The sequence below is a fragment of the Eumetopias jubatus genome, unplaced genomic scaffold (genome assembly GCF_037043125.1).
Source record: "Eumetopias jubatus isolate StellerSeaLion01/CBP00866 unplaced genomic scaffold, mEumJub1_p1.0 scaffold_14, whole genome shotgun sequence".
Lineage (NCBI taxonomy): Eukaryota > Metazoa > Chordata > Mammalia > Carnivora > Otariidae > Eumetopias > Eumetopias jubatus.
This window is the reverse complement of record NW_028274820.1, coordinates 33,184,642-33,208,612: the sequence shown is the minus strand read 5'-3', so window position 1 is coordinate 33,208,612 and position 23,971 is coordinate 33,184,642. Positions and strand designations below refer to the sequence as shown.

At 35.4% G+C, this 23,971-nt stretch overlaps 2 protein-coding genes across 8 annotated transcripts in view; one reads left to right on the top strand and one right to left on the bottom strand.

The window, feature by feature from the left end:
* Positions 1–23,971, top strand: part of SLC25A40 (solute carrier family 25 member 40) — a 63,238-nt gene that overhangs the window by 33,840 nt on the left and 5,427 nt on the right. For both annotated transcript variants that reach the window (XM_028120401.1, XM_088018440.1), the window contains 7 exons: positions 2,307–2,374; positions 4,440–4,564; positions 5,227–5,400; positions 8,382–8,491; positions 9,783–9,864; positions 14,389–14,469; positions 14,870–15,022. In XM_028120401.1, the coding sequence (XP_027976202.1) occupies positions 2,307–2,374; positions 4,440–4,564; positions 5,227–5,400; positions 8,382–8,491; positions 9,783–9,864; positions 14,389–14,469; positions 14,870–14,982 (753 nt within the window). In that variant the 3' untranslated portion in view covers positions 14,983–15,022. The remainder of the gene's footprint in view (positions 1–2,306; positions 2,375–4,439; positions 4,565–5,226; positions 5,401–8,381; positions 8,492–9,782; positions 9,865–14,388; positions 14,470–14,869; positions 15,023–23,971) is intronic.
* RUNDC3B (RUN domain containing 3B) overlaps positions 20,842–23,971 on the bottom strand; it is a 121,483-nt gene continuing 118,353 nt past the window's right edge. For all 6 annotated transcript variants that reach the window (XM_028120382.2, XM_088018437.1, XM_088018439.1 and 3 more), the window contains one exon: positions 20,842–20,987. In XM_028120382.2, coding sequence (XP_027976183.1) covers positions 20,842–20,987 — 146 coding nt within the window. The remainder of the gene's footprint in view (positions 20,988–23,971) is intronic.

The following is a 23,971-nucleotide window of genomic DNA, read 5'->3' as shown; positions in this document are numbered from 1 at the left end:
GCCATCTTTTCCAGGATGTTTGTATAGTGAATAACCTTGGAAGATACACTGTCTCCCTCTAGAGCAAAGGGAAGGTATCCTCACTCCCATTACAGAGGATTTAGGTCCCCGCAGGTCAGATTTCCCCTGTTGTAATGCAGGCCACTGTGTGTTCGATGTCGTCCAGACTCCCTCACGTGTCCTGTGGAAATTGGGGCTCGGGAAACTGGTACAGAAATGCTGGTATTCTGGCTGCTGCTGTTCCTGTGAGTAATAAACTGTCCGTTACCTCTTCAGCCCGAGATTCTTGCCTTCGGCCAGCTCTCATGATACTGTGGCAGGCTAACTTGGTAATTTGCAAGTAGGGTCCATATACTTAGACCCCACCTAGTTCTTGACAGCATTCTCCTTTCTTGGTGCTGTGACTTCGTGTACATTACAGATTCCACAACTCGCTGTTAGAACTTTTTTATTTAAAGAGTCATAGCTTTTAAAGTAGTTAAAAGGAGGAAGGGGAAAAATAATTTTTTTCATATATAACTGTATATTTACCATTTCTTCTTTACTTCCTTCCTTTTTTGAAGATCTTAGTTGCTTTTTGTAGCATCATAGCCCTTTTTCCCAAAGAGCGTTTTTTCAGCATTTCTTTCACGCAGGTATTTTGGCAGTTTTACTTTCAGTTTTTGTTCTACTGAAATGTCTTTGTCAAGCATTTTTGAAGCCTATTTTGGCAGCATACGAAATTCTGGCATAGTTTTCTTCAGTGCCTTAAACATGCCATTCATTACATTATCTTGTGACCTTCCCTGTGTCTTAGGAGAAGTTAGCCTTCATTTGTTTCATCCGTTCTCTAGATGTGATTTGTCGTTTTTGCTTTTCCTTTTCTGTTTCATTGTCTTTTTATTTTGCTTGGGATCTTTTCTGATTTGGGGCTCTGTAAATTGATGTCTTTCACATATTTGGGGAAGTTTTTGGCCGTCATTTCTGTAGGTTATTTCCTGTCCTGTTCTCTTCTCTTCCATGATTCCAAATAAACCAGTTTTACCACTTGATGTTTCCCATCAGGTCCCTGAGCGTCTACATTTTTCTTCATTCTTTTTCCTCCTCCTCCTTCAGACTGAAGATCTGTCTTCAAGTTCAGTGACTCTACTTGTGTTTCCTTTCTGCTGTTAGCCCACTTAGTGAATTTTTCGTTTCAGGTTTAGAATTTTCATTTGGCTGGTTTTTATGGTAACTGTTTCTGTGCTGAAATTCCAAATTTGTTCATTCATTATCTATTTATCATCTTTTAAGTTTTTGAATATATTTATAATAGCTCCTTTAGAATTCTTGCCTGCTAGTTGTATTATCTGAAATTTCAGTGTTGGTTTCTCTTGACTACTTTTTCTTTATATATGGGCACATTTTCTTGTTTCTTTTTATGTCTTAGGAATTTTGATTGTATAGTGGACATTATGAATGATGCATTGTAAAAACTCTGGATTTCTTTTATATTCTGCTAAAGAGTCCATTTTGTTCTAGAAGGCAGTTAACTTTGGCTGGATTAACACTCCAAAGTCAGGCTCCCCTGTGTTGGGTTGCAGCTGAAATTTCCACTCAGCCTTTAGCTTCTTTTTTTTTGTTTTTTTTTTTGGTCCAGGACTTTGTTGTCTTGCTCTGGGATTGTGTAATTTATCGGTGAGCCAAGTTTGGTGGCTGATTTTGTATGCAGACTTTGGGGCTTATGTTTTCTGTAGTGCCACCTTTTCCTACCTAAGTTTCTGAATATTCTGTCAGCCTGGACTCTGTATTTGCCATCTCAAGCAAGTAAATGGGCTGTTCTTTGCCACTTCTACAGACAAAAGCTGCAAATTTGCAAATCTCCCTCCTTGCTTTGTCTTTTAACAACAGACTCCCCACTGATTTTTACCTGTGGTTTGATTCCTCTCCAGAGATTTCAAGTACTGCGTTTAAATAATTTTTTCTCAGATTCTGTAGTTGGTCAAGAGAGTTAATCTGACCTATTCTCTGCCATTACTCGATTTCCTTTTTATAATAATCCTTTAAAAACTAGGCATCTAAGCCTTAAGTAGAATACTCTGTAGCTGAGTAACATAAATTTTTTTCTGTGAACAGCAAGTATTCAGAAGTGTTTTACTTGTATGTGAAAGTTGAGGAAAATTCCTTTTTTTTTTTTTTTTTTTTAAGAATGGATATGACATACATCTGAGAAGCTCACATTTTGGAAATAAATGCTTGAAAGAATAAAAGTACCAATGATTTATCAAAAAGTTTATATATCTGGTTCAAGGATATATTTTGACTACTTTTTTCTATTATAATTTTAGGATGCCTTTTTGAAAATTGTTCGAAATGAGGGCATTAAATCCCTGTGGAGTGGCCTTCCCCCTACCTTGTAAGTTGTAATTTAATATTTTCTCACTAAATGATGGTTGCTGTTTTGTTTTGCCTTATAAGTGGCATGGTTGGATAAAATTGTGCATTTATAATATTGGGACTTTTTCATTTTCTGCAGCATTGTTTTGTGAGTCCCACAACCACCCACACATTGGATGATTTGTTAGAAGGACTCACAGGACCTAAAGAAGGTTATACTCATGTCTGTGACTTATTACAGCAAAAGGCTACAAAGCAGAATCAGGAAAGGAAAAGGCACAACAGTAGCTGACCAGGCAGGCATAAGACTTCCACAGCCCTCCCTGGTGACATCCCATAGGACAGGCTTATTCTTCCAGCATTGAACTGCAGTGGCGTGTGCAAAGTGTTCGATGGCAGAGTCTGGTGCTTATATTGGGGATTGATGACATAGGCAAATTCTTTCTTTGTGACCACCTGTGATTACCAAGACCCATACCCCCAAAAAGAAAGCAAATGTTTAGGGGCGCCTGGGTGGCTCAGTCGGTTAAGCGGCTGCCTTCGGCTCAGGTCATGATCCTGGAGTCCTGGGATCGAGTCCTACCAGCGGAGAGCCTGCTTCTCCTTCTCCCTCTGCCTGCCACTCTGCCTACTCGTGCTCTTTCTCTCTCTCTCTGTCAAATAAATAAAATCTTAAAAAAAAAAAAAAGCATATGTTTACCAAAGTCACATCATTTGCACAAAACAACCTAAACAAGTTGATTTTGTGCTCGAGACATACCAAAAAAAACCTTATTATATGGAATATTCCAAGGGCTACATTCCTTGGAATTGGCGAAAGGTCAAACATGCAAAAGGTCCCCCTGAAGATAAAGAAGACTTGAGCAACCAGGCCTGTTGTGGTAAGTCTTTGGTGCACAAGCATAATTTATTTTTCATTTTCAGAAATTAAGAACTTGGTGTTACTTGACTTTTTGTTTGTTTTACAAAAATAATAGGAGATACTGTGATATATACTTTCCCTTGTTTGGATAATTTAAATTCTCTACTAACTAGCTATTATATGAGTTAATATGATAAACTAGTAAGGCTGAATGTAAAAATCCCAAGTAATACCTTTTTTCGCTTCATTTCTTTTTAATGTATCTTTTTTGTGGAGCAGTTAGTCACTTTGAGGCATACTTTTTTTTTTTTTTTAAGATTTATTTGACAGAGACAGCGAGAGAAGAAACATAAGCAGGGGGAGTGGGAGAGGGAGAGGGAGAAGCAGACTTCACGCTGAGCAGGGAGCCCAACACAGGCCAGGACTCCGGGGTCATGACCTGAGCCGAAGGCAGATGCTTAACGACTGAGCCACCCAGGCGCCCCTGAGGCATACATTTTAAACAGTGCCTAAGGTTATAAAGTTAGTGGCTGATCCAAGACCGGCAGTCAATTCTATTTCTAAATTCTCATCATCAATCTTCACTGTGGAACATTAGGCATTTCAAAGTATGGTCTGTGAATGTCCCTTAGTCAGACCATAAACATAAACTGGTTTCTTGTTGTATTAATATATATAACATGACAGTGCCTGCAACTTTGTGTGTAATTTTATTAATAACTCCCTTTTGATGATTTCATTTGAAAGAATATGCCACTGGAATTTCCTCAAAACTATATATATTCTGGCAACATTAATTGTAATTTATTTCTGGATACAAGCAGGTATGATACTCTGTCCAAAGTTCAGAAATATTTTACAAATGCTCTTGTATTTTTTACTTCAGGGATTTTTCATATTACAGTGAATGTAATTGGGAAGGAAGATTTTTGGGAGACCAGAAACAATAGAACAAATCAAGGAGGTAGTCTTTAGTCTTTTCCTGTTTATGACCTGAGCAAGTGCTCTGTAACTTACCTTCACAACTAGACTCTAAACTTCTGTAGGGCAGATACTAATGTACATCTTTCTGTTGCCTAAGTTAAACACTAATAATTTTAAAATAAAAGAAAAATCGATTTCATTGGCTGATTCGTTATGGTTTTCAGTTTTAGCTTATAAATAATACATTTAAGCCTTTGACAGTTTTGTATAAATCTTTTTGTTGGTGTTTTTCTAACAGAGTGATGGCAGTTCCTGCCACAGTTATTTATTTTACCTGCTATGATCAATTATCTGCTCTCCTGAGATCAAAATTAGGAGAAAATGAAAGTCGTATACCAATTATTGCCGGAATTGTTGCCAGATGTAAGTAATAAACTTACTGTATTTTCATTTTGACTTCTGTTTAAAACTTTTTACAATTTTGACAGTCACAGATAATTTTGTATAAAATGCAGAGTATTGGTACATTTTGCACTGTAGCTTGTACTAATTTGTTAATACCTCTCCTCTAGAAGTCATATAGTATGTAGCAATTGCCATCAGAATAAGATGGGATCAACCCATCCCTATTGAATCTTGGACCGGAGAGTTTAGACTTTAGATTCTAGATTTTAGAATGACATCAGATGTCAGATATCCGATGTCAAGTTGATGTCAAATTGATGCCAAGTCCTGAATCATTTTCCTTATAGATAACTCAGTTGGTGGAGCACACGACTCTTGACCTTGGGGTTGTGAGTTCGAGCCCCACGTTGGGTGTAGAGATTACTTAAAAAAAAATAAAATCTTAAAGAGTTGAAACCAGAAAGAGTAAGTTATATGAAAGCAGGCTTTTAAGAAATACCTTTATCAAGGAGAAAAAATGTGCACCAATATGTTGGCATCATTAGATTATTTGATTTTAAGGTTTGCAGACATTTCAGAATGAAAGATACATATATAAAATGCGTGAAATATTTTTGCATGTGTGTTTGCATAGTACATCGCTTTGTTTTTGTTTTCTTATATCTGCTTGTTTATATTAGTAGGTGCAGTAACTGTGATAAGTCCATTAGAATTGATTAGAACCAAGATGCAATCTAAGAAGTTTTCTTACAAAGAATTGCATCAATTTGTCAGCAAGAAAGTATCTGAAGATGGTTGGATTTCCCTTTGGAGGGGCTGGATTCCTACTGTTCTTAGAGATGTACCATTCTCAGGTAGGATTTATCTTAGTATCTGCTAAATTTTAGGTAGCATTGTCTTATGTATCACTTTTATTTTTTTATTTTTTATTCAGTTAGCCAACATGTAGTACATCATTAGTTTTTGATGTAGTGTTCAATGATTCATTATATATATCACTTTTAAATTAAGTAAATTTGAAGCCCTTTATGGCTAAAGGTAAGTTATCTTCTTTGGTGACCAAGACTTCTAGTTCAGTGTTGGGCCCTCAGATCTTTATGAGTCTTTATTGGACGGGTAGTTTCTAATTCAAGCCTAACTTTCTGTTTTCCTTCTGTTTCATTTTTTTAAAGCTATTAATCGGTATATATTCACATTTAGATAAAACAAACTACCTTTAATCTTACCCTAAATGCGATAATTACTAAGGTAAGTGAACAACTACAAATCAAAATATAAAATGTTTAAGAGCACCTGTGAATTATATTGATTTCTACTTTTTCAGTTATTAGAGATAAAAATCTTCCCCTTTAAATGAGTATCCTGTAAAACGCTATTATAAATCAGGAGGTTGTGCTAATTATTGAATTCTTAAGAGGGAGAAAATCATGAGAAAGTGCAAAACTAACAACTTATAAAATGTGCATGCTTCAAAATTCCTTTTTTTTCCCTTCGAATTAATCCTTTTCTTGTGCTCTCTTCACATCTCTATGCATCTTGCCCTTTCCATTAGTATTCCTCTTCAGCATTTTGTGTTTAGTTATGTGATTTAAAAATACAGATTCCTAGGCCAATTTTTCTTTTTTTATTATATGATATTTGACACATAAGTAACATAGTATAAATTATGAAGTATATTAATAAAATGAACACTTGTGAGGTCACCATTCAATCTGTGAACTAGAACACTGCAATTTTTTAAATCATGAAACCACATAATATTCATTCACCTCCGCTGTCAACATCTCCAGTGGTAACCACTATACTGAACTTTATCATTCATTTGATTTTTAAAAAATAGTTTTACCACATGTGTATTATTGCCAAACAATATGTTACTTAGTTTTGCCTATTTCTGAGATTTATTTATTTATTTTAAGATTTTATTTATTTGACACAGAGTGAGAGAAAGAGCACAGGCAGGGGGAGGAGCAGAGGGAGAGGGAGAAGCAGGCTTCCCGCTGAACAGGGAGCCTGATGCGGGGCTCGATCCCAGGACCTCGGGATCATGACCTGAGCCGAAGGCAGACGCCCAACCCACTGAGCCACCCAGGCGCCCCTATTTTTGAGCTTTAAAAGATGCATATTTTACTCAAAAATCTTGTTTCATTTTTCTTTTTATGTGAAACTTCTTTTTCATTTTTACTCATTTATGAGTAAACAAGAAAGTGCTAAAAACAAGAATATTTTTAATAGACTCTTGTTGTACACATACAAGGATTTCTCCAGTATTCAATTTGCTAGTTCATATAAATATACACACTTTAATTATTACATAATGTCAGATTCTTTTCTAAAGTGACTATATAGATCAGTACACCTACCAGCTTCCTGTTCCTTCATTTCATACCCTCACCAGTACTTTTACTGTCAAAGCTCTTAAGTTTTGTTTCTCCAGTAATTTAAAGTGGTATCTCACTTTAACTTATATTTGCCTGCCTATTGATGAGGTTGTGCACCATTTCATTGGCCATTTATCCATAATTGATTTGCAGTTAAGAACTGAGATAAATACTCAACTTTATCCCCCCCTCATATGGATGGATGGTTGTCCCAGCATCATTTATGAGTCACCACACTTGCTCCAGGGATTTGCAGGGTTACCTGTCCCATCAGAGCTTCACGTATGCATACATCTGTTCTGCTGGCCAGTTTGTCTGAGCTTGTGCTGATACTGGTGTTGTCTAAACTACTGGTGCATTATTAAAAATCTTGATGTTACCTTATTTTTTTCCCCAAGAATGTCATCTCTATTATATAATTTTTCTTTAAAGTGTGTTAGTAGAGTTTTAAATTTTTCTTCATAAATATTATATACAACCTTTTTTTTTAAGATTTATTTATAGTTACACCCACCTTCAACTTTGGTAGCTATTTTAAAAGCTCTATTAAAATAAAAATTCCAAATCTTAGGCCAGTGCAGTGTTACAATTAATTTTCCTGTGTTAGATTATATTTAATATTCAGTTACTTTTAAAACTATTATTAATTTTACTTTGCCTATCTTGGATTTCCTATATATACATAAATATGTAAATTGTAACTATTTTGTTTCTTCATTTTTAATTAACAGAGCTTTTATTTTTTTTTGTATCTTACTGTGCTTCCTAGAACAGTTTTGAATAATAGCAATGATGTTGCATCCCTATCATTTTTCTCATGCTTAAGGAAATAATTCTGTTGTTTCACCATTAATTACTTTTGCTAAGGGTTCTTGATGTATATCCTTTTTCTAGTTAAGGAAATTTCCTGTTATCTCAAGGTTTCGAAGAAATTGCTTTAAAAATGAAAATGGGTTGAATTTTATGAAATTCTTTTCCATCAATTTTAGACGATCCCATGGTTCTTTTAATGTGGCGTTTCACATTTAAAGGGTTTGTTAGCATTTACTACCTTTGCATTCCTCTTATGATAACCCAATTTAGTCATAGTATATGATGTTTTATGAAATACTTCTGGGTTTGGTTGCCTTTTTTTTTTTTTTTAAGAATTTTTATACCTGTGTTAATGAATGAGATTGAATTATAGTTGTCCTTTCTTCTGTTGTCCTTGTCAGGTTTTAGAATTGAAGTCCTACTTTACTGTTGTATATTTGTTTATAAAACTGCTAGAATATTTCTGAGGACTTGGTTCCTTTTCTTTGAATTTTTCAGTCTCACCTAGTATGTGTGTCCAATGAGAAAGTAGGATGTATCAGGGTTAGACTTTCCCTTTTCCTTTAATATATAACCTTATATATTTAAAGTCCCCATTTCACTTCTAAATTATGTGTTTATTTCATTTTCTGTTTTTATAGCAATGTACTGGTATAACTATGAAGTTTTAAAGAAGTGGTTGTGTGCGAAATCTGGTTTATACGAACCAACATTTATGATCAACTTTACTTCAGGGGCATTGTCTGGTTCTGTAAGTTGGTATTTTCTTGTTAATACTCCAGAATAATGGTAATTGTCCTATTAAAACAATGAAAGATTAGATAGCATTTCATATTATTGAGGTATCACTTTTGGGCTGCAGTGCTTTAAAAATTTTCTAAGTATTGACTCTCCTATTTTGAGGAAATCATTTATTTAGCCACTAAATATTTTATTTTTTAAAGATTTTATTTATTGGGGCGCCTGGGTGGCTCAGTCGTTGGGCATCTGCCTTCAGCTCAGGTCATGGTCCCAGGGTCCTGGGATCAAGCCCCGCGTCGGGCTCCCTGCTCAGCGGGAAACCTGCTTCTCCCTCTCCCACTCCCCCTGCTGTGTTCCCTCTCTCGCTGTGTCTCTCTGTCAAATAAATAAAATCTTTAAAAAAAAAAAAAGATTTTATTTATTCATTTTAGAGAGGGAGAGAGAGAGTAAGCATGAGTGGGGGAAGGGGGAAAGGGAGAAGCAGACTCCCCACTGAGCAGGGAGCCCAGTGCGGGGCTGGATCCCAGGACTCCGGGATCATGACCTGAGCCGAAGGCAGACACTTAACAGACTGAGCCACCCAGGCGCCCCTAGCCACTAAATATTTTTAAATGTACTTCGTGTGTATGTTTTTATTATATTACAAATACATTATTATGTTTTTCTGAAAATTTTTTGATTTGTTAGATCATTACAGCTATAATATTTTAATTAGTGCTTTATTACTTACCAAATATTTGTCAGTTCATTAAATTAATGCCAGTATATCTGGTTAGGTAATATTTCATGGAGTGTTTGTTATTTCATATATATAATCAGATTGAGTAGAAGTCATTTCATCCTCTGCTGCTAATTCCTGTTTCTTTGGCTAAGTATTTCTTAGAAGAATTTTAACAGGAAAAAAAAAGAAAAAAACAAAGAATTTTAACAGAAATTAGAGTCAGAAGGGAGGAATCTCAAATGACCATTTTTAGGTAGTAGAGAGTTCACTATTTCCACTCCTCCACGTAATGTAAAGCTGTGTAGTGGTCTTTTATGCAGGTTCATATCATCATGATCTTGGCCACAGAGTTTTCTTATTTCCACATACTTACAAAATGAATTTGTGATGACCTAGAGTGAGGTGTTGACCTACTGGAACCAAATGAAAACTTCTCATTGAATGTGTCTGGTTTCATCTTAAGTTTAAGTTTAGTTATGATTCCATTCTTTAAACTTCAATAATGTGCTACCTTAGAAGAATATAAAAATATTAAGAAAAAATTTAAAGGTAGATTTAAATTAATTGTACTTTTTGCTAGTTTGCAGCTGTTGCAACTTTGCCATTCGATGTGGTAAAAACACAAAAGCAGACTCAACTTTGGACATATGAAAGTCATAAAAGTAAGTTTAAGTAATTTAAAACATTTTCAAGATGCCATGATCGGTTTTTTCTTTCCAGATGGGACTATCTAAATAAGAAAAATAAGATTTTTTTTTCAACCTCTGCTGCTTTAACTGAAACTACTATACTGTTAGAATGGAATGCCCAGAGAAAAAAATACTCTCAACTCCCTTCAAAACTTAAGAAATTTAAAAATCTATATATTTTGCCTGCCATCAGTTAAGTCTTATACCTGCTAAAGAGAAAACTACGTACTATATAACTATTCTTTCAAATAAATCTAGACAAATTAGGGTGAAGGATAGGAAATTCATGGGAATGCTTTTTCTCTTGGTGTGCTTTGTTTCATTAGTTTTGTGTATACATTTCAGTCTTAATGTTTTTTAGCTTCCCTTCCTTTTGATACGGTTTTTTCCTACCTGTTATCCTATGTTTACCTCTTTATAACCTGTAATTTCTTCTAGAACAAAAGTACACTCTAAGGAGCTTCTGCTAGATTCCTCTGTCATTATTATCTATAGAAGGTGTGGCAAATCCATTGGAAATTATCTATTACAAAAATGTGTCATGTAAACCTCATGATTGATAAATCTATTATAATAATGTTAATAAATTGTTCTATTGTTCAAACCCACCAGCATATTCTCTATACAAGTAAAATAGGTATTACAATTGTTGAAAGAAACACTGTTAACAAACACCTGAATCTGATGAATATTAGTGACTACTTTGTCCTTGACTTTCCAGACTCTTAGTCCATTCTTGTAATAGGAGCTAACTAAAACCTGAAAAGTAATAAAGTTTATTATCAGGGTTCTTCCCACTTCTGTTTTGGGTGGGAGCCTTCTAGCTGCCTAAGCCCTATCTGTTCTCCCCTGATAGTTCAAAATTATTTTGTTTTATTCTCCCTTCCAACTCATCAGAATTCCTGTTTCCTCTATTACGTGAAGTGTTTAATTTAGTAGGAATATGGTCTTTGGTGTGATTCATGACTCGTGGCGATAGGGAAAAGATGGGAATCTCTACAGTTAGATTCTGATGCTCTAAGTGGCTCTCTTCTGAGAGCCACTTAACTGGAGTCACCTGGGGTGCTTTTTCATTACATCTAAAGCTGGGCACCACCGCCAGTGGACTGTCATAAAGACCTAACCTGGGACTCTTAACTTGTGTATTCTGAAAATGTTCCCTAGGTGATAGTGATTGTACATCCTCCTTGAGACTGGCATCAAGGAGGCATCTTCTTTCACTAGATTCAACTCTTACCTATCACTCTTTTTTTTCTAGTGTTTCTCCAGTAAACCCCAAAGGAGAAACCTTAAATAAGTCTTAGGTCTTTATTTTGTATGGTTATCATTGGTCACTTTTACCTGTTACTCTGCTTCAGCTACAAACCAGGTATATTTAGCAAGATATGCTTTTACTGCAAACTACACTTCTGATTTGAGTGATAAACAACCCCTATTTTTTCTCATTTTATCATTTTTTAACCCACCAAAGAGTGGAGGCGTTCTCCACTCTGTAGCTCAGCTACAGCAAATCCATTACCTCTAAGCAAAAAGAAAAATAAGTGTTCTATAGAAAATGATGCTGAGTTCCTTGTAAGAATATGATCTCTGTAGCAGCGCACTTTGACCATGTCTCCCATCCATTAGTCGACTCCTGATTTGAGTGCACCATGCTGGTCTATATAGACTAGTGAGGCCGTCTCTAAGTCCTCAAACAGCTCATAATGTAATGGAAAAGAAACATATTAGGATGTAGTGAGTGCCAGATTTCATAATAGAGACAACTATTTCCTCACTTATGAGCCCATCATTTATAATTTAAAAAAATTTAATGTCACCTTTCAGGTTTTTAAACCTAGCTCAGATCCACCTGTTTTCGACAGTTGCAGTTAAATTTTTTTCTATGAACATATTCAGTATTTTAAAATACTTCAACAGAAATTTTAAAACCATTAAAAAATGGTTATATGTGACAAATTTGTGAAGAGAAAGGCTCCATCTTAGTAGTCATGCGGACGATGCCAACCAGAAGGGCAGCGAGAGGACATTTGATATGCACTGGGTTGTTGGCGGGAGTGCTCATGCCGGGCAGGTGGGAGTCTGAGTTTGGAAAATAATCTGGCAGTCTCAAAAAAGGAACAAGCAGCTTTCCACCTTTGATATGTACCCTAGAGAAACGTCTGCACGTGTACAAGGATACTCACTGCAGGATTCTTCAAAAAGGTAGAAAGCACCAAAATAGTCCCTGGCAAGGAAATGGGCAAACTGTGATAATCCATATAAAAAATAAATCAAATATAGCTGTATTGCCAATATGGATAATCCTAATGTACAAATGTGCAGTGTGATAGTATTTATACAAAGTTTAAGAGCATGATAAGCAAGAGTATATATTATTTATGGATATGTTCAGATGTAATAAAGTTTAAACACAAGCATGAGAAAGATAAAGGAAAAAAGAAAGACAAGAGAGTGTTTACCTCTCAGGAAAGAGGAAGAAGAATACTGAGAGGGAATATATTTGCTGCATAATTGCTAGGATTTGATACATGTGGATGGTCAGTAAATGAGTGTTTCTTTTATTGTTGTCTATGCTTGAAATATGAAATAACCAGTGTTTCCTTACAACGTAAGAAGTTACTTATTACCTGTAGGAATAGCTCTAGAGTGTTGGAACTTTAGGCAGGAGATACTTTGGAGATTTGATGAGTGTGTGACCGAGGCTTACCTTCAGTTGGTAACACTTTCTGTCCATTCTCTTCTGCACTGATTGCACCCTGCTATTTAAATAGGGACCACTTTGGATCTTGAATTCTACAAGATCAGAAATACCTGGCTACTGGGCTTCCTTTCTTTCACTAGTTGTTTCCAAAATGTAAATGGAATAATTTAAACATGAAGAAGTTGCCGACTTGTCATATAAAATTTTTGTCATTAACTTTCTTTAGAAAGTTAAATTTCATTCATAAATACTTTGTCTTGGTTTCAAAAATGCCTCCGTCCTGTTGGATTGCTGTAGTTATTATCTTTATACCTACAGATTTATATTGATCATATAGCGTCTTAAATAAATCACAAAACCTCATTTATCTTCATGGTCAGAGAATCTGGTATTTCTGCAAATGAGATTTGAGATAATGAGCCCATGCCATTAAGTGGTAAAATTCTAAAAAGCCATTTTTAAAAGCTGTCTTTCTCCAACCTTTTCTTTTTTTCCCCTGGGCATGCTTAATAATACATAGCTCAATCTTTCTGAATGACTCCGACTTGTCATCCACGTTCACATTGACTATCATAGTCTTATAAATGCAGCTCTGAGCAGCTAATGGGGTTACTGTAGCAGTGTTTGCCTCTCATCCAGCTGATCTCAAACCAAGACTTTGATAACCTCAGTGTGTCAGCTGTCACAGTGTTCACGTGGTGTAGTGTGCCTGCTTCCTAGCAGACTCCTTTTTTACCCACTGATCTAGTAATCTGGGACCTAAGGCAGCTGCTTAGAATCACTGTGTAAAATGAAGGTAAGTAAACTTTGTGCATAGCTTTGAATAGCTCATTCATAGCTGTGTGTTTGAACATCAGTGACATCTATTTTTGTTTTTAAAAAATAGTTTTTTACTTTAAGATATTTGAGTGGTTGCAAATAAGAGAGACGTTACTGTTAATTAAAGGCTGGAGATGCCAAATGTACTTCTAGTGACTGTACAGTTTGAAATATTTTTTTCATCAAATTTTATAAAAATGCAGAATTTTGTTTAAAAAAAGGCTAAGTCTGCCCTTTGGAGGAGACAAGATTGATATCAAGACTGGCACATCTAGGGGCGCCTGGGTGGCTCAGTCATTAAGCGTCTGCCTTCGGCTCAGGTCATGATCCCAGGGTCCTGGGATCAAACCCCGCATCGGGCTCCCTGCTCAGCGGGGGGCCTGCTTCTCCCTCTCCCGCTCCCCCTGCTTGTGTTCCCTGTCTCGCTGTGTCTCTCTCTGTCAGACAAATCTTTAAAAAAAAAGAGAGAGACTGGCACATCTGTTCAGAAAGGTTTTAATAAAGGCAGACAGACCTCCCTAGGGAGAGTGAGCTATTCTTTTCAGAACTTCTTAGGAAAAAAACATTTTTTGAAAGATGTGCAATAAAAATGTAATGAAAAATGGTTATCAGGGCTTCTGTTTGGCTTTGGGGACCCCATGAAAATTTCTGTACATCTTTTAAATTTTTCATTTTAAGGCATGGAAATATGTATAAAGGATACTACCCACCACCAAGCTTAAGAAACTTAATTCAGAGACTCCGTCTGTATATTCCCCCTTGATTATATCCAGTTGTATACACCTTAAAGACCTTCTTCTAATTCTTTTTAATGAATCCAATTGTTAGAAATAAGATTTTGGGTAAATTTTAGGTAAATAGATCTGTTCTTATTATAATGATTATACATGCCCAAAGGTCAAACATTTTTATGTGTATTATGTGTATTATAAGTTATTAAGGGATAATTTATAAAGTATTATTTCTTTAACATTTAGTTTCTATGCCTTTGCCTATGTCAACCTGGACTATCATGAAGAACATTGTTGCTAAGAATGGATTTGCAGGATTATTTACAGGTAAAAATACGTGCTTTACCAAATTGTTGAATAAAATGGTTACTTTTACATCTGTCATCTTCCTAAATTAACTTTAAGCAGGAAATTATTGAAAACATTCCCCATTTATGAAAACATACCACATTTATGATATTAAAGCAAACATCTTAGGGATGCCTGGGTGGCTCAGTCAGTTAAGCATATGCCTTCAGCTCAGGTCATGATCCCGGAGTTCCAGGATCGAGCCTGGCATCGGGCTCCCTGATCAGCAAGGAGTCTGCTTCTCCCTCTCCCTCTGCTTCTCCCTCTGCTGATGCGTGCGCTTGTGCTCTCACTCTCTCAAATAAAATCTCTTTTAAAAATTATATTTTTTAAACATAAGGTAAAATTTGTTCTGATTTTTTTTCTATTCTCTTTTCAGGCCTCATTCCCCGTTTAATTAAAATTGCTCCTGCTTGTGCTATTATGATCAGTACCTATGAATTTGGGAAGGCTTTTTTCCAAAAGCAAAATGCTCGAAGACAACAATACTAGTGATGCTGTTTCAACTTGAATTAACAACCAAAGCCAAATAGTAAGATGGAGACTCTTGGGCAAAAACTCTTTCACCATTATCTTAAAATGGTTTTATATATTTCTTTCTTATGATTTAAATGAGCAGTAATTTCTACTTTGCCTCTGAATCATAACCCTAATTTTAAAATAAATTCTGTTACTCTGATTTTTGAGATATTGAAAAAGATATTCCAGAAGTCACACCATTAAATGTTCCTGTAAAGAAAAGAAAAATTATTCCTTAGCACTGAAAGTGATAATCTCTTGAGAGTTTGATATTACAGATTTCAGTATAACGTCATTGGGAATGTGTCAGATATATCAGAACATTTTGAATTGTGTGCTGAATGATGTGCAGAGTCTAGAAGAAAAATTCCTGTCTCTAACTCACACTTAAATCATACACATAGATATTTAAGTATTCCAACAAAGTAGATAATAGATGGCAGTCTTTAAATAACATTATTCGCATTTACCTAATTACCTATTAGATTTTTTTTAATTCAAATGCATTAGTTTTTTTATTTTACACCTCCTGTTGCTGTGATAAGGCTTCACCAGTATTAGGATTTCTCTGCCTACAGGTATGGCTGTTTTATCTTTATGAACCAGAATATAACTGTTTATGTGATAAAGATATTTTTGGTGACTAAAGACTCTGTATTATCTACTGTTTCTACAAGAGAGAAGGAGTCTTTACTGATTGTGTTAAATGTCTGGCACAGTGAATCTTGGGTGTGCACTGGAAAACCACATTATATTTAGAGTAGTAAAAAGAACGTTTCAGCCTGGGAAGGGCCCTGGTTTCAGCTGTCTTGGAATCCAGGTATCACTGTGGAGCTCTCGAGGTCACACGTATTGTTGTCTTTTAACAACACTGAAATTAACACAGAATAAGCCACAAGTACTTCCACAGTGTCCCTTGATTTTACACATCTCATGTTAGTATGCTACATCAAGAGACTAAAGAGGCCACTGTTTCCTTGAACAAACAGCTTTTAGTCACTACAGGCTAATGGCTCAGTAATGTAGCTCATGGCTGTAGGAATGAAACAGGACTATGATGGAGGGACAGAAATGTTCTGTTATTTTTGTTTTTGATTTATTTTCTCAGGATCTATATCCTATAAGAAAAAGCACTTTATTGCAGTCTATGTGTATGCTATGACAATGTGAAGTTTTGGTTTTTTTTCCTAAAATAGAGTAATATAGTTAGGTGATAGATCTCTAGTGTTGGTAGAGGAATTATGTATTTTGTATTTTAGGAGAAAAGAAGTTCGTATGTTTCGTCAGAAATAAACTCTATAGGGTTAGTATGTAATCTTGTGTTTACTTTATCCTGTGTTGATTTCCCTTAAATTTTTAACATACATATCTATAAAATCATAAATGTTTATGACTTTAACTTACATTTCCATTAAAGTATTTTATGCTTAAAATTATCACTGTGCTTCAAGCTATTTTCATATAAAATCATTATGTTAATGCTGTATTTTATAAACACTGCTGTTTAACGGTATTAAATTTAAATTTACCTTTGTTCTGTTATGCTTTTTGGTAACTGGTAGAAAAGAGAAAAATTTAAATTTATAATTATTAAGAAGCAGTCACATATTTCAACTTAATAGAAATACCAGTAGGGAAATCCCCATCGCCCTCCCACCCCCAAAACGGACTGCACTTATTGAAAATTCTTAGCATTTATGCCTAAAATAAATCTAATTCCCTAGTAGCTTTTCTAGTACATATTACAGCCATGTATCTGCATGAAAAGGGTGAATTGAAGCTTTCTTTATACTTAAGTGGTAAAGAAGCATTAATGCTTTATTTAAACAAAAAAAAATAGTAGCAACTGAAAAGCACTTGGCTAGAAATTATAATCTTGGTCATGTTTCTGAAAGCTAATAGTTTCGATCTACGTGAAATTTTCTAACAAATACGTTTACTTCCTTATGTGTGTGTACATTTTTTAAAAAGAAATTCAAGTTTTACATCTTTGCCACCTTCCATATAATACACATTTGACTTTTTGAACAAGCAGATATGAAGTTAAATTTTTCTTTTATTTCTAGGAAACTATTCACTATGCTTAGACTCCTTTAAATTCTTACCTCTTGGGCACCTGGGTGGCTCAGTTGGTTAAGCGACTGCCTTCAGCTCAGGTCATGATCCTGAGTCCCAGGATCGAGTCCCGCATCGGGCTCCCTGCTCAGCGGGGAGTCTGCTTCTCCCTCTGACCCTCCCCCCATCTCTTGTGCTTTCTGTCTCTCAAATAAATAAAATCTTTAAAAATAAATAAATTCTTCCCTCTTTCTGGAGCATGAATTCCAGGGATATGGGAAAGTTTAGTATATCAGGTTTTCATTTTTTTTCCAAAACAAACTTTTTAAATAAATTTTAACCTATCATTTGACATCTCTGATCTTTTCCGTGGCCGCCTCAAGTTTAAGAAGCACTGGAGATAGGAAGTGCTTCAGATACTCACTTGGCTACAAAGCTGGCTGAGCTGTGATTGACAGAGGGCTGCAGAGGGAGCGCTGGGAGCGCTGAGGGATTCTCCACTGAGCTTGCAGGGACTGTCGGGAAATGCTAAGATGAAGACAATTAAACGTACCTGGACAGGGCAGTCTCAGTCAGGCAACGGAAGTTAGTCCCAAGGAGGGAAAAACAGGAAAGCAACTGGAAACCAAGCAAGTATTTTTGGCACAGGTCTAAGAATTACAGAGTTGGGTTTGGTTTCCCGCCCCCCCAAGACCAGCAATTATTTTAACTGAAAAGAAAAGAGGGTAGCATAGTTTAGCACAGCACAGCACACACCAGAATGTGTCACATGTAGTAAGGCTGAGTCTTATGTAGTGAAACTTTAGCTTCAGTTGGGTTTTAGAGAAATCAGCAGCACTATAGAAAATGGGGACTTAAATAGTAAGGACTGGTTTGGACCAGAATAGACTTTGAAAAGGGACCATAATAACATTGATGTGATTTTTATCTGCCCCTTCCTATCAGTTAAAAAGAACTAATGCTAAAAAAGAAAAACTGCTTTGCTTCCAGAAGAACAAAGGGAACCAATTAAAAAATACTTAAGAGCCCTGATGTTCAAAGCAGTTGTGTGACATTTCAGAGGGAATTGACCAAGAATTTCCCTAAGTTGTCAATTTGAGACACACTTTTAACCACTTGAAAACCTGTGTGTAAGTCTAGTAAATACGACTTAAATAACTTAGTTTATATAATTTCATTTAATGCTGACATCATCTTGATGCCATCATAGGTTCTGAGAAGATGATGTTTCCATTTTATAGGTGAGAAAACAAACATGGCTCTTATATAATTATGTTAGCAACTACCAAAATCACTACTGTATTGTACAACTTCAACCGATAACTGTGTATTATAAAGCAGATCGTGTAATTTTTTTTCAATAAAAGGATATTTGAGTTGAAATAAAGATTTGTCCAAAACCTTTTGTCATATTAGTATTTTAGGTGTTGAGTAATATACATTTACCGTATTTGCTAAAACAAAAAGTACAGTGTACAGCTGAATCCAGTAAGTTGTCTTGAAAGTAAAAATATAAGCACTACTGCATGGTACAAAACGTTTAATATACATGCAACAAATATAGTACATCAAGGCAACAAAATACACATGGAATTATTAGCATATAATTCAGCATTCTGTTTTGGGTAGGGTGTGTAAACAGTAAACACTACCATCTAAAATTAAAGATTGAGACATACATTGTTTCCTCATGCAAACATTAGCTACATGTATAACTAGTGTGAAATGAAATGTATAGAAACCTGAATTCACATTAGCAGATGAACTTTATACCAAGAGCTCCAAGAAAGGAGGAAAAGTCATGATCCTCAGATGTCATGTTTAAATCTGCATTTGGCAGTATGTTAAGATGCACAAGTTACTGTATGCATTAGACAAATCTGGAAAATGTCAATTATGGAATCTTGAATTTCCTTCCTATATTATAAAATGTATGGAAAAAAATTTAATGATTTTTTTTAATTACTGAGGAAATAAATGTCAGGTGAGAGTGGACCATGGATGATAAAGCATTTTAAACATTCTGATCGTTTTTTAGGAAAGCAACAATTGCTTAAGGCCAACCTAAAAATTTTCAAGTTCCCCTCCTTAGCCACTTCCTACTCCCTCCTCCCAAGGTTTCCACTGTCCTCACTTTGTATCTTCCTTCCATCCCCATGCTCATTAAAAATTGCTTTGGGTACCTCACTCATAAGAAAGTATGCAGAATTAAAAGTAGGTATCAGTAAATTGTTAAAGGTACCATTTTTCAAGAATATTTGCATTTTAACAAGTACTAAAGCCTTAAGCTAAAGGAATAAAGCTCTGAGTATGTTCTGGTACATCTAGAATAACTTATTTTAATGGCTTCCAGGCCTCCCTTTGTCCTTTAAATGACTTTGAACTGTCTTGCATATAAGACTGGCCGAATTATTATTATCTTAAATCCCGAATTATGAGAATAAAGCTCTAAATATTGCAGAGAACCACCACACTCCTACATTTCTAATACAAAGAATGATGTAATAAGTTCAGCGCTCTTGCCTCCTCTGAATAAAATAAATTGTAGGGGAAACACTGTTCCTACGTGTCTAAGCTACTGAGTTTGAATGCAGTGTTTTATTAATAAACAAAAATAGCGTATGAAGTCCCCATTAAATATTGTGTCCTCTTCATGTAAACAATGTATAAAACTTCTTTGGCACAACTGATATTTTCCTCATAGCACTTATTAGAAAATACACTTCATACGTTTTCTCTTTCAATATGGTGGGATTTTGATGGATGAAATATATAGTTCCAAAAACTGCAAAAAGATTTTATAGCGCATAACTTTTTTAAAAAGAAAACTAATTTTTTTTTACCTGTAGATGTGCAGGGATTTCGAACATTAACATCAGTTTTTAACATTAACATGGCATGATTCATTGCTGCACACAAGGGAGAACAAAACAGCACTGTTATGTCAGACGTACTGTTGAGTATGGTGAGACTCTACTGATCCTTACTTGAAGGTTCTCAAATCCTTAAATGAACTCGGAATCTTTCCTAATAAAATACTTTCCAACATCTGTTCTACGTTTTTAAATGTTTCCAACTACTGAGGAATATTTGATATTTTTAAATAACCCTTTAAGAAAATCTTGGGAAAACGATTTATTCATTTTACCAAAATGGTGTAAAATACTTTCCCTATGACCCTGACAAATTTAGTAATGGCCTAAAGACACATTCCTACAAAATTTATAAATGTTGTACCAAATGATAACTTAAAGAAAAACTGAGTAAGCCACTATGAAACCAGCTGAGAACCTCCTCATATGAAAAACAAGGCATTTAAACACCAGAACCTAGGAAGAAATGAATGAAAAATGAAATTAAGTCATTTTTAGAAAATGTAATCTTTGAATAAAAGAGTAAAAGAAAATACTTAGCTTATGTCTCTGAAATAAAACCTTGAACTCAGTCTCTGGCGATTATGGTACATTTAAATATATGAAAATCAGCTGAAAAATATACATCACAATTTGCAATGGATTATTAATTTAGAGGATATTTGAAAGTTTTTTAAGCCTATCCATTTTTAATCTTCCTCAGTGACAAATATAAGAATCTTAAAATGGCAGGATCATTTTCACTCAGAAGGGCACGTGGAGTGCACTGAATTCTCTAATAGAAGCAATAGAATTCCAGACATGTGCCAGAACAATATAAAATTCCAAAGGTTTTCCCAGCAGTCAAACTTATGTAAATAGAACATTTGCAACATAAAAACTTCTGGCTTTGACATAAAATTTTTCAGGATGGAGTTAAGCCTGGACTCGTCATCTCTGTTGTGGGACTTGCAAGGTAGTCATTAGATTTGAGACTCGTTAGAGATTTGTAACTTGCCACTGATGTTAGAGATCCACAGAGACCGAGTAATGAGGGAGTGTCTTCTTTACCTGAAAGTTAAGATAAAATAACAAATATGTAATTGCCCTTGAAGAATGATACCAAAAGATCCTATAAAACTAAAAACTTACATAATGTCACAAAATACCGTGAACATACCTAATTATGTATTTCCGTAGCTTCAGTGTCACCTTTCAAAAAACATTACCAGAGGAGTATGTGTGCTCCTCGTAACAGTTCTAGATACGGAAGTTTGAGATGCCGTGTTTTAGGACAAAAGTAAAACTTATTTTTTTCCAGAATATGTTCATGTTCAGTTAGTAAAGGATAATAAACTAACAGTACCAATGCCCAGGCCACAGAAATACCAGGAAATCCTATGCAGGTTAAGTAATGCAGCAGAAGCAAAACTGGTTCAGTTCAGGAGGAGCTGCACTGGGAGAGCTTCGGCTCACTTACTGAACATTTACTCGGCAGCTACCTTGCATCAGGAAATTTGTCATGTCCTGGACTTTGGTTCGCCCATGAAGGAAGACTGGCAGATCTGTTTTCACAGCTGGGAAACATGAGTTCTTTCCAGAGCTGGTTAAGTTTGCAAATACCAGCTAGAAGTGGCTGGTTTGAGGCTGTGAATGGCTGAGGTCTTTGCAAATTAGTAGGTTCCCAAAGTAGATAAAAAGCTTAAGTTTTACTTACACAGTTACTGAAGTATAAAGTGAACCAGATAGCAGGTGTTTCTGAATGCTATCTATTGTTTCAAATGGCCCCTCTGAAGTGTTCCCATAGTCCTTTGAACTCTTAACAACCCACCTAGTTACACTGTATGATAATTGCCAGGCTCTCTTTTCTTCTAAACTATACACTGAGAAAGGACATGGAATCTGTTGTGTTGTTACATTCCCAGTGCCTAGCACATAGGAGATGCTCATTAAATAATGATGTAATTACCGAGTCATGATTCAGTAAGAACTGTACTGGGACCTATGTCCCTTTTAGCTGTATGACCTTAGGAAAGGCATCTTCTCTAAGCCTGTCCTTTCCTTTGTAAAATACTAAAGATGACTAGCTATGTTAACTTCATAGTTTTGGTGACAAATACAATACAGGAAAATATAACAACGTTAGAAAAAGATATGGAAGAGGAATTGTTAAATTCCAATTTAAAATGTTTATCATGTTATCTCGGGGTCAAAACATTTAGATGTTTCAAGGACCCTTTTAATGTTTAAGCTTAGAGACATTTCAGGCCAGAATTAACTTTCTGGAGTTCTTGTTAAATGCTCCTGGAACTCACCTGCTTTAGATAATCCTTCCAAATTTCTACTTTAAGTGTACAATTCAGTGGCATTAATTACATCCACAGTATTGTGCAACCATCACCACTATTTCCAAAAATTGTCATCACCCCAAATTTTCTACCAATTTAAGCAATAACTATTGTTGTCCCCTTACCCCCAGTCTCTGGAAACTAATCTACTTTCTGTCAATGAACCTGCCTACCACACATCGTTCTTACAAGTGGAATCGTGTAATATTTGTGCCCTTTTGTGTCTGGCTTTATTTCCCTTAGCATGTTTTCTAAGTTTCATCCATGTAGTATGTATCAGAACTTCATTCCTTTTTTATGGCTGAATAGTATCCCACTGTGTGTATACATTACTTTCTGTTTATCCATTCATCTGTGTGGACACTTGGGTTGTGTCTACCTTAGTACTGTAAATAATGCTGCTGCAAACACACACAAGTATCCGTTTGAGTCTTGTTTGCAATTCTTTGGGAATATATACTTGGAGAACATTTAAAGATTACCATACAGTAATGCACAAGACGAAACAATCTAAATGTCTAACATAGTTACACAATGAGGTACTACAGGGCTGTAAAAGGGATCAGAAGGATCTCTATGTACCTCTAGGTATTGATTTCCAGGATATCTGGAAATTTCACTGTCAAGTGAAAACAAAGTGCAGAATAGGGTATAGCATGTTGCCTTTTATCTAGAAAAGGGGGACATAAATTATTTAAATTTACTTGTATTTAAAAAATAAATAAAATAATTCAAAAACTAATAAAACTGGTTAACTATGGGGCGCCTTGGTGGCTCAGTCAGTTAAGCGTCTGCCTTTGGCTCAGGTCATGGTCCCAGGGTCCTGGGATCAAGCCCTGCATCGGGCTCCCTGCTCCGCGGGAAGCCTGCTTCTCCCTCTCCCACTCCCCCTGCTTGTGTTCCCTCTCTTGATGTCTCTCTCTCTGTCAAATAAATAAAATCTTAAAAACATACACACACACAAAAACTGGTTAACTATGATAGTGGAAGTAAACAGAATTGAGATGAACTTTAAGCACAGTAATTTGACTCTGGCATATATTCTCAAAATAATGAGAAATCCTAAGCTATTTTGAGTTATTGTATTTTAGTAATATACTGTTATTTTGAAATTAATATAATAGGAAAAAGTAAATAAGTAATTATGTTCATATAAATGAGGAATCAGTAGTGTCATCATAAGATATCAAAATATAAAATCAAGTACATAGAAACCTTGAGTCTTAAATTTGAATTGTAAAATAAATGTAAAGTATATTTTTCTTTAAAAAAAATTCCTAACTCTTCCACAGGCTAGAAACAATGACCATTCCAGTAACAAGAGGCACCTCTGTAAGCCTACACTAGGGTCTCTAACATTTGCCAGTATAAGGAAGTAAGACTTGAAGAAATAGCTGATCCTGGGTGTGGGCGTGAAATATACCAAAGTAACCCAAAACATCTTTTGTACCACAAAGCAAAGACACTATCACAGACTAATAGAGTGTCAAAAGGACACAGGAGTAATCTTTAAGGGTCTCTCAATGCAAAAAAGACAGTGACCTCCTGATAAGATGTGCTGACAAAGATGCATTATTTACATACTGCAAATATGTTTAACCTGAATATGATAATAACATAAGACAAATCTAAATCTTTGGACATTTAACAAAACAACTGGCTTAACCGACTGAGCCACCCAGGTGCCCCCAGATTTTCGTTTTATAG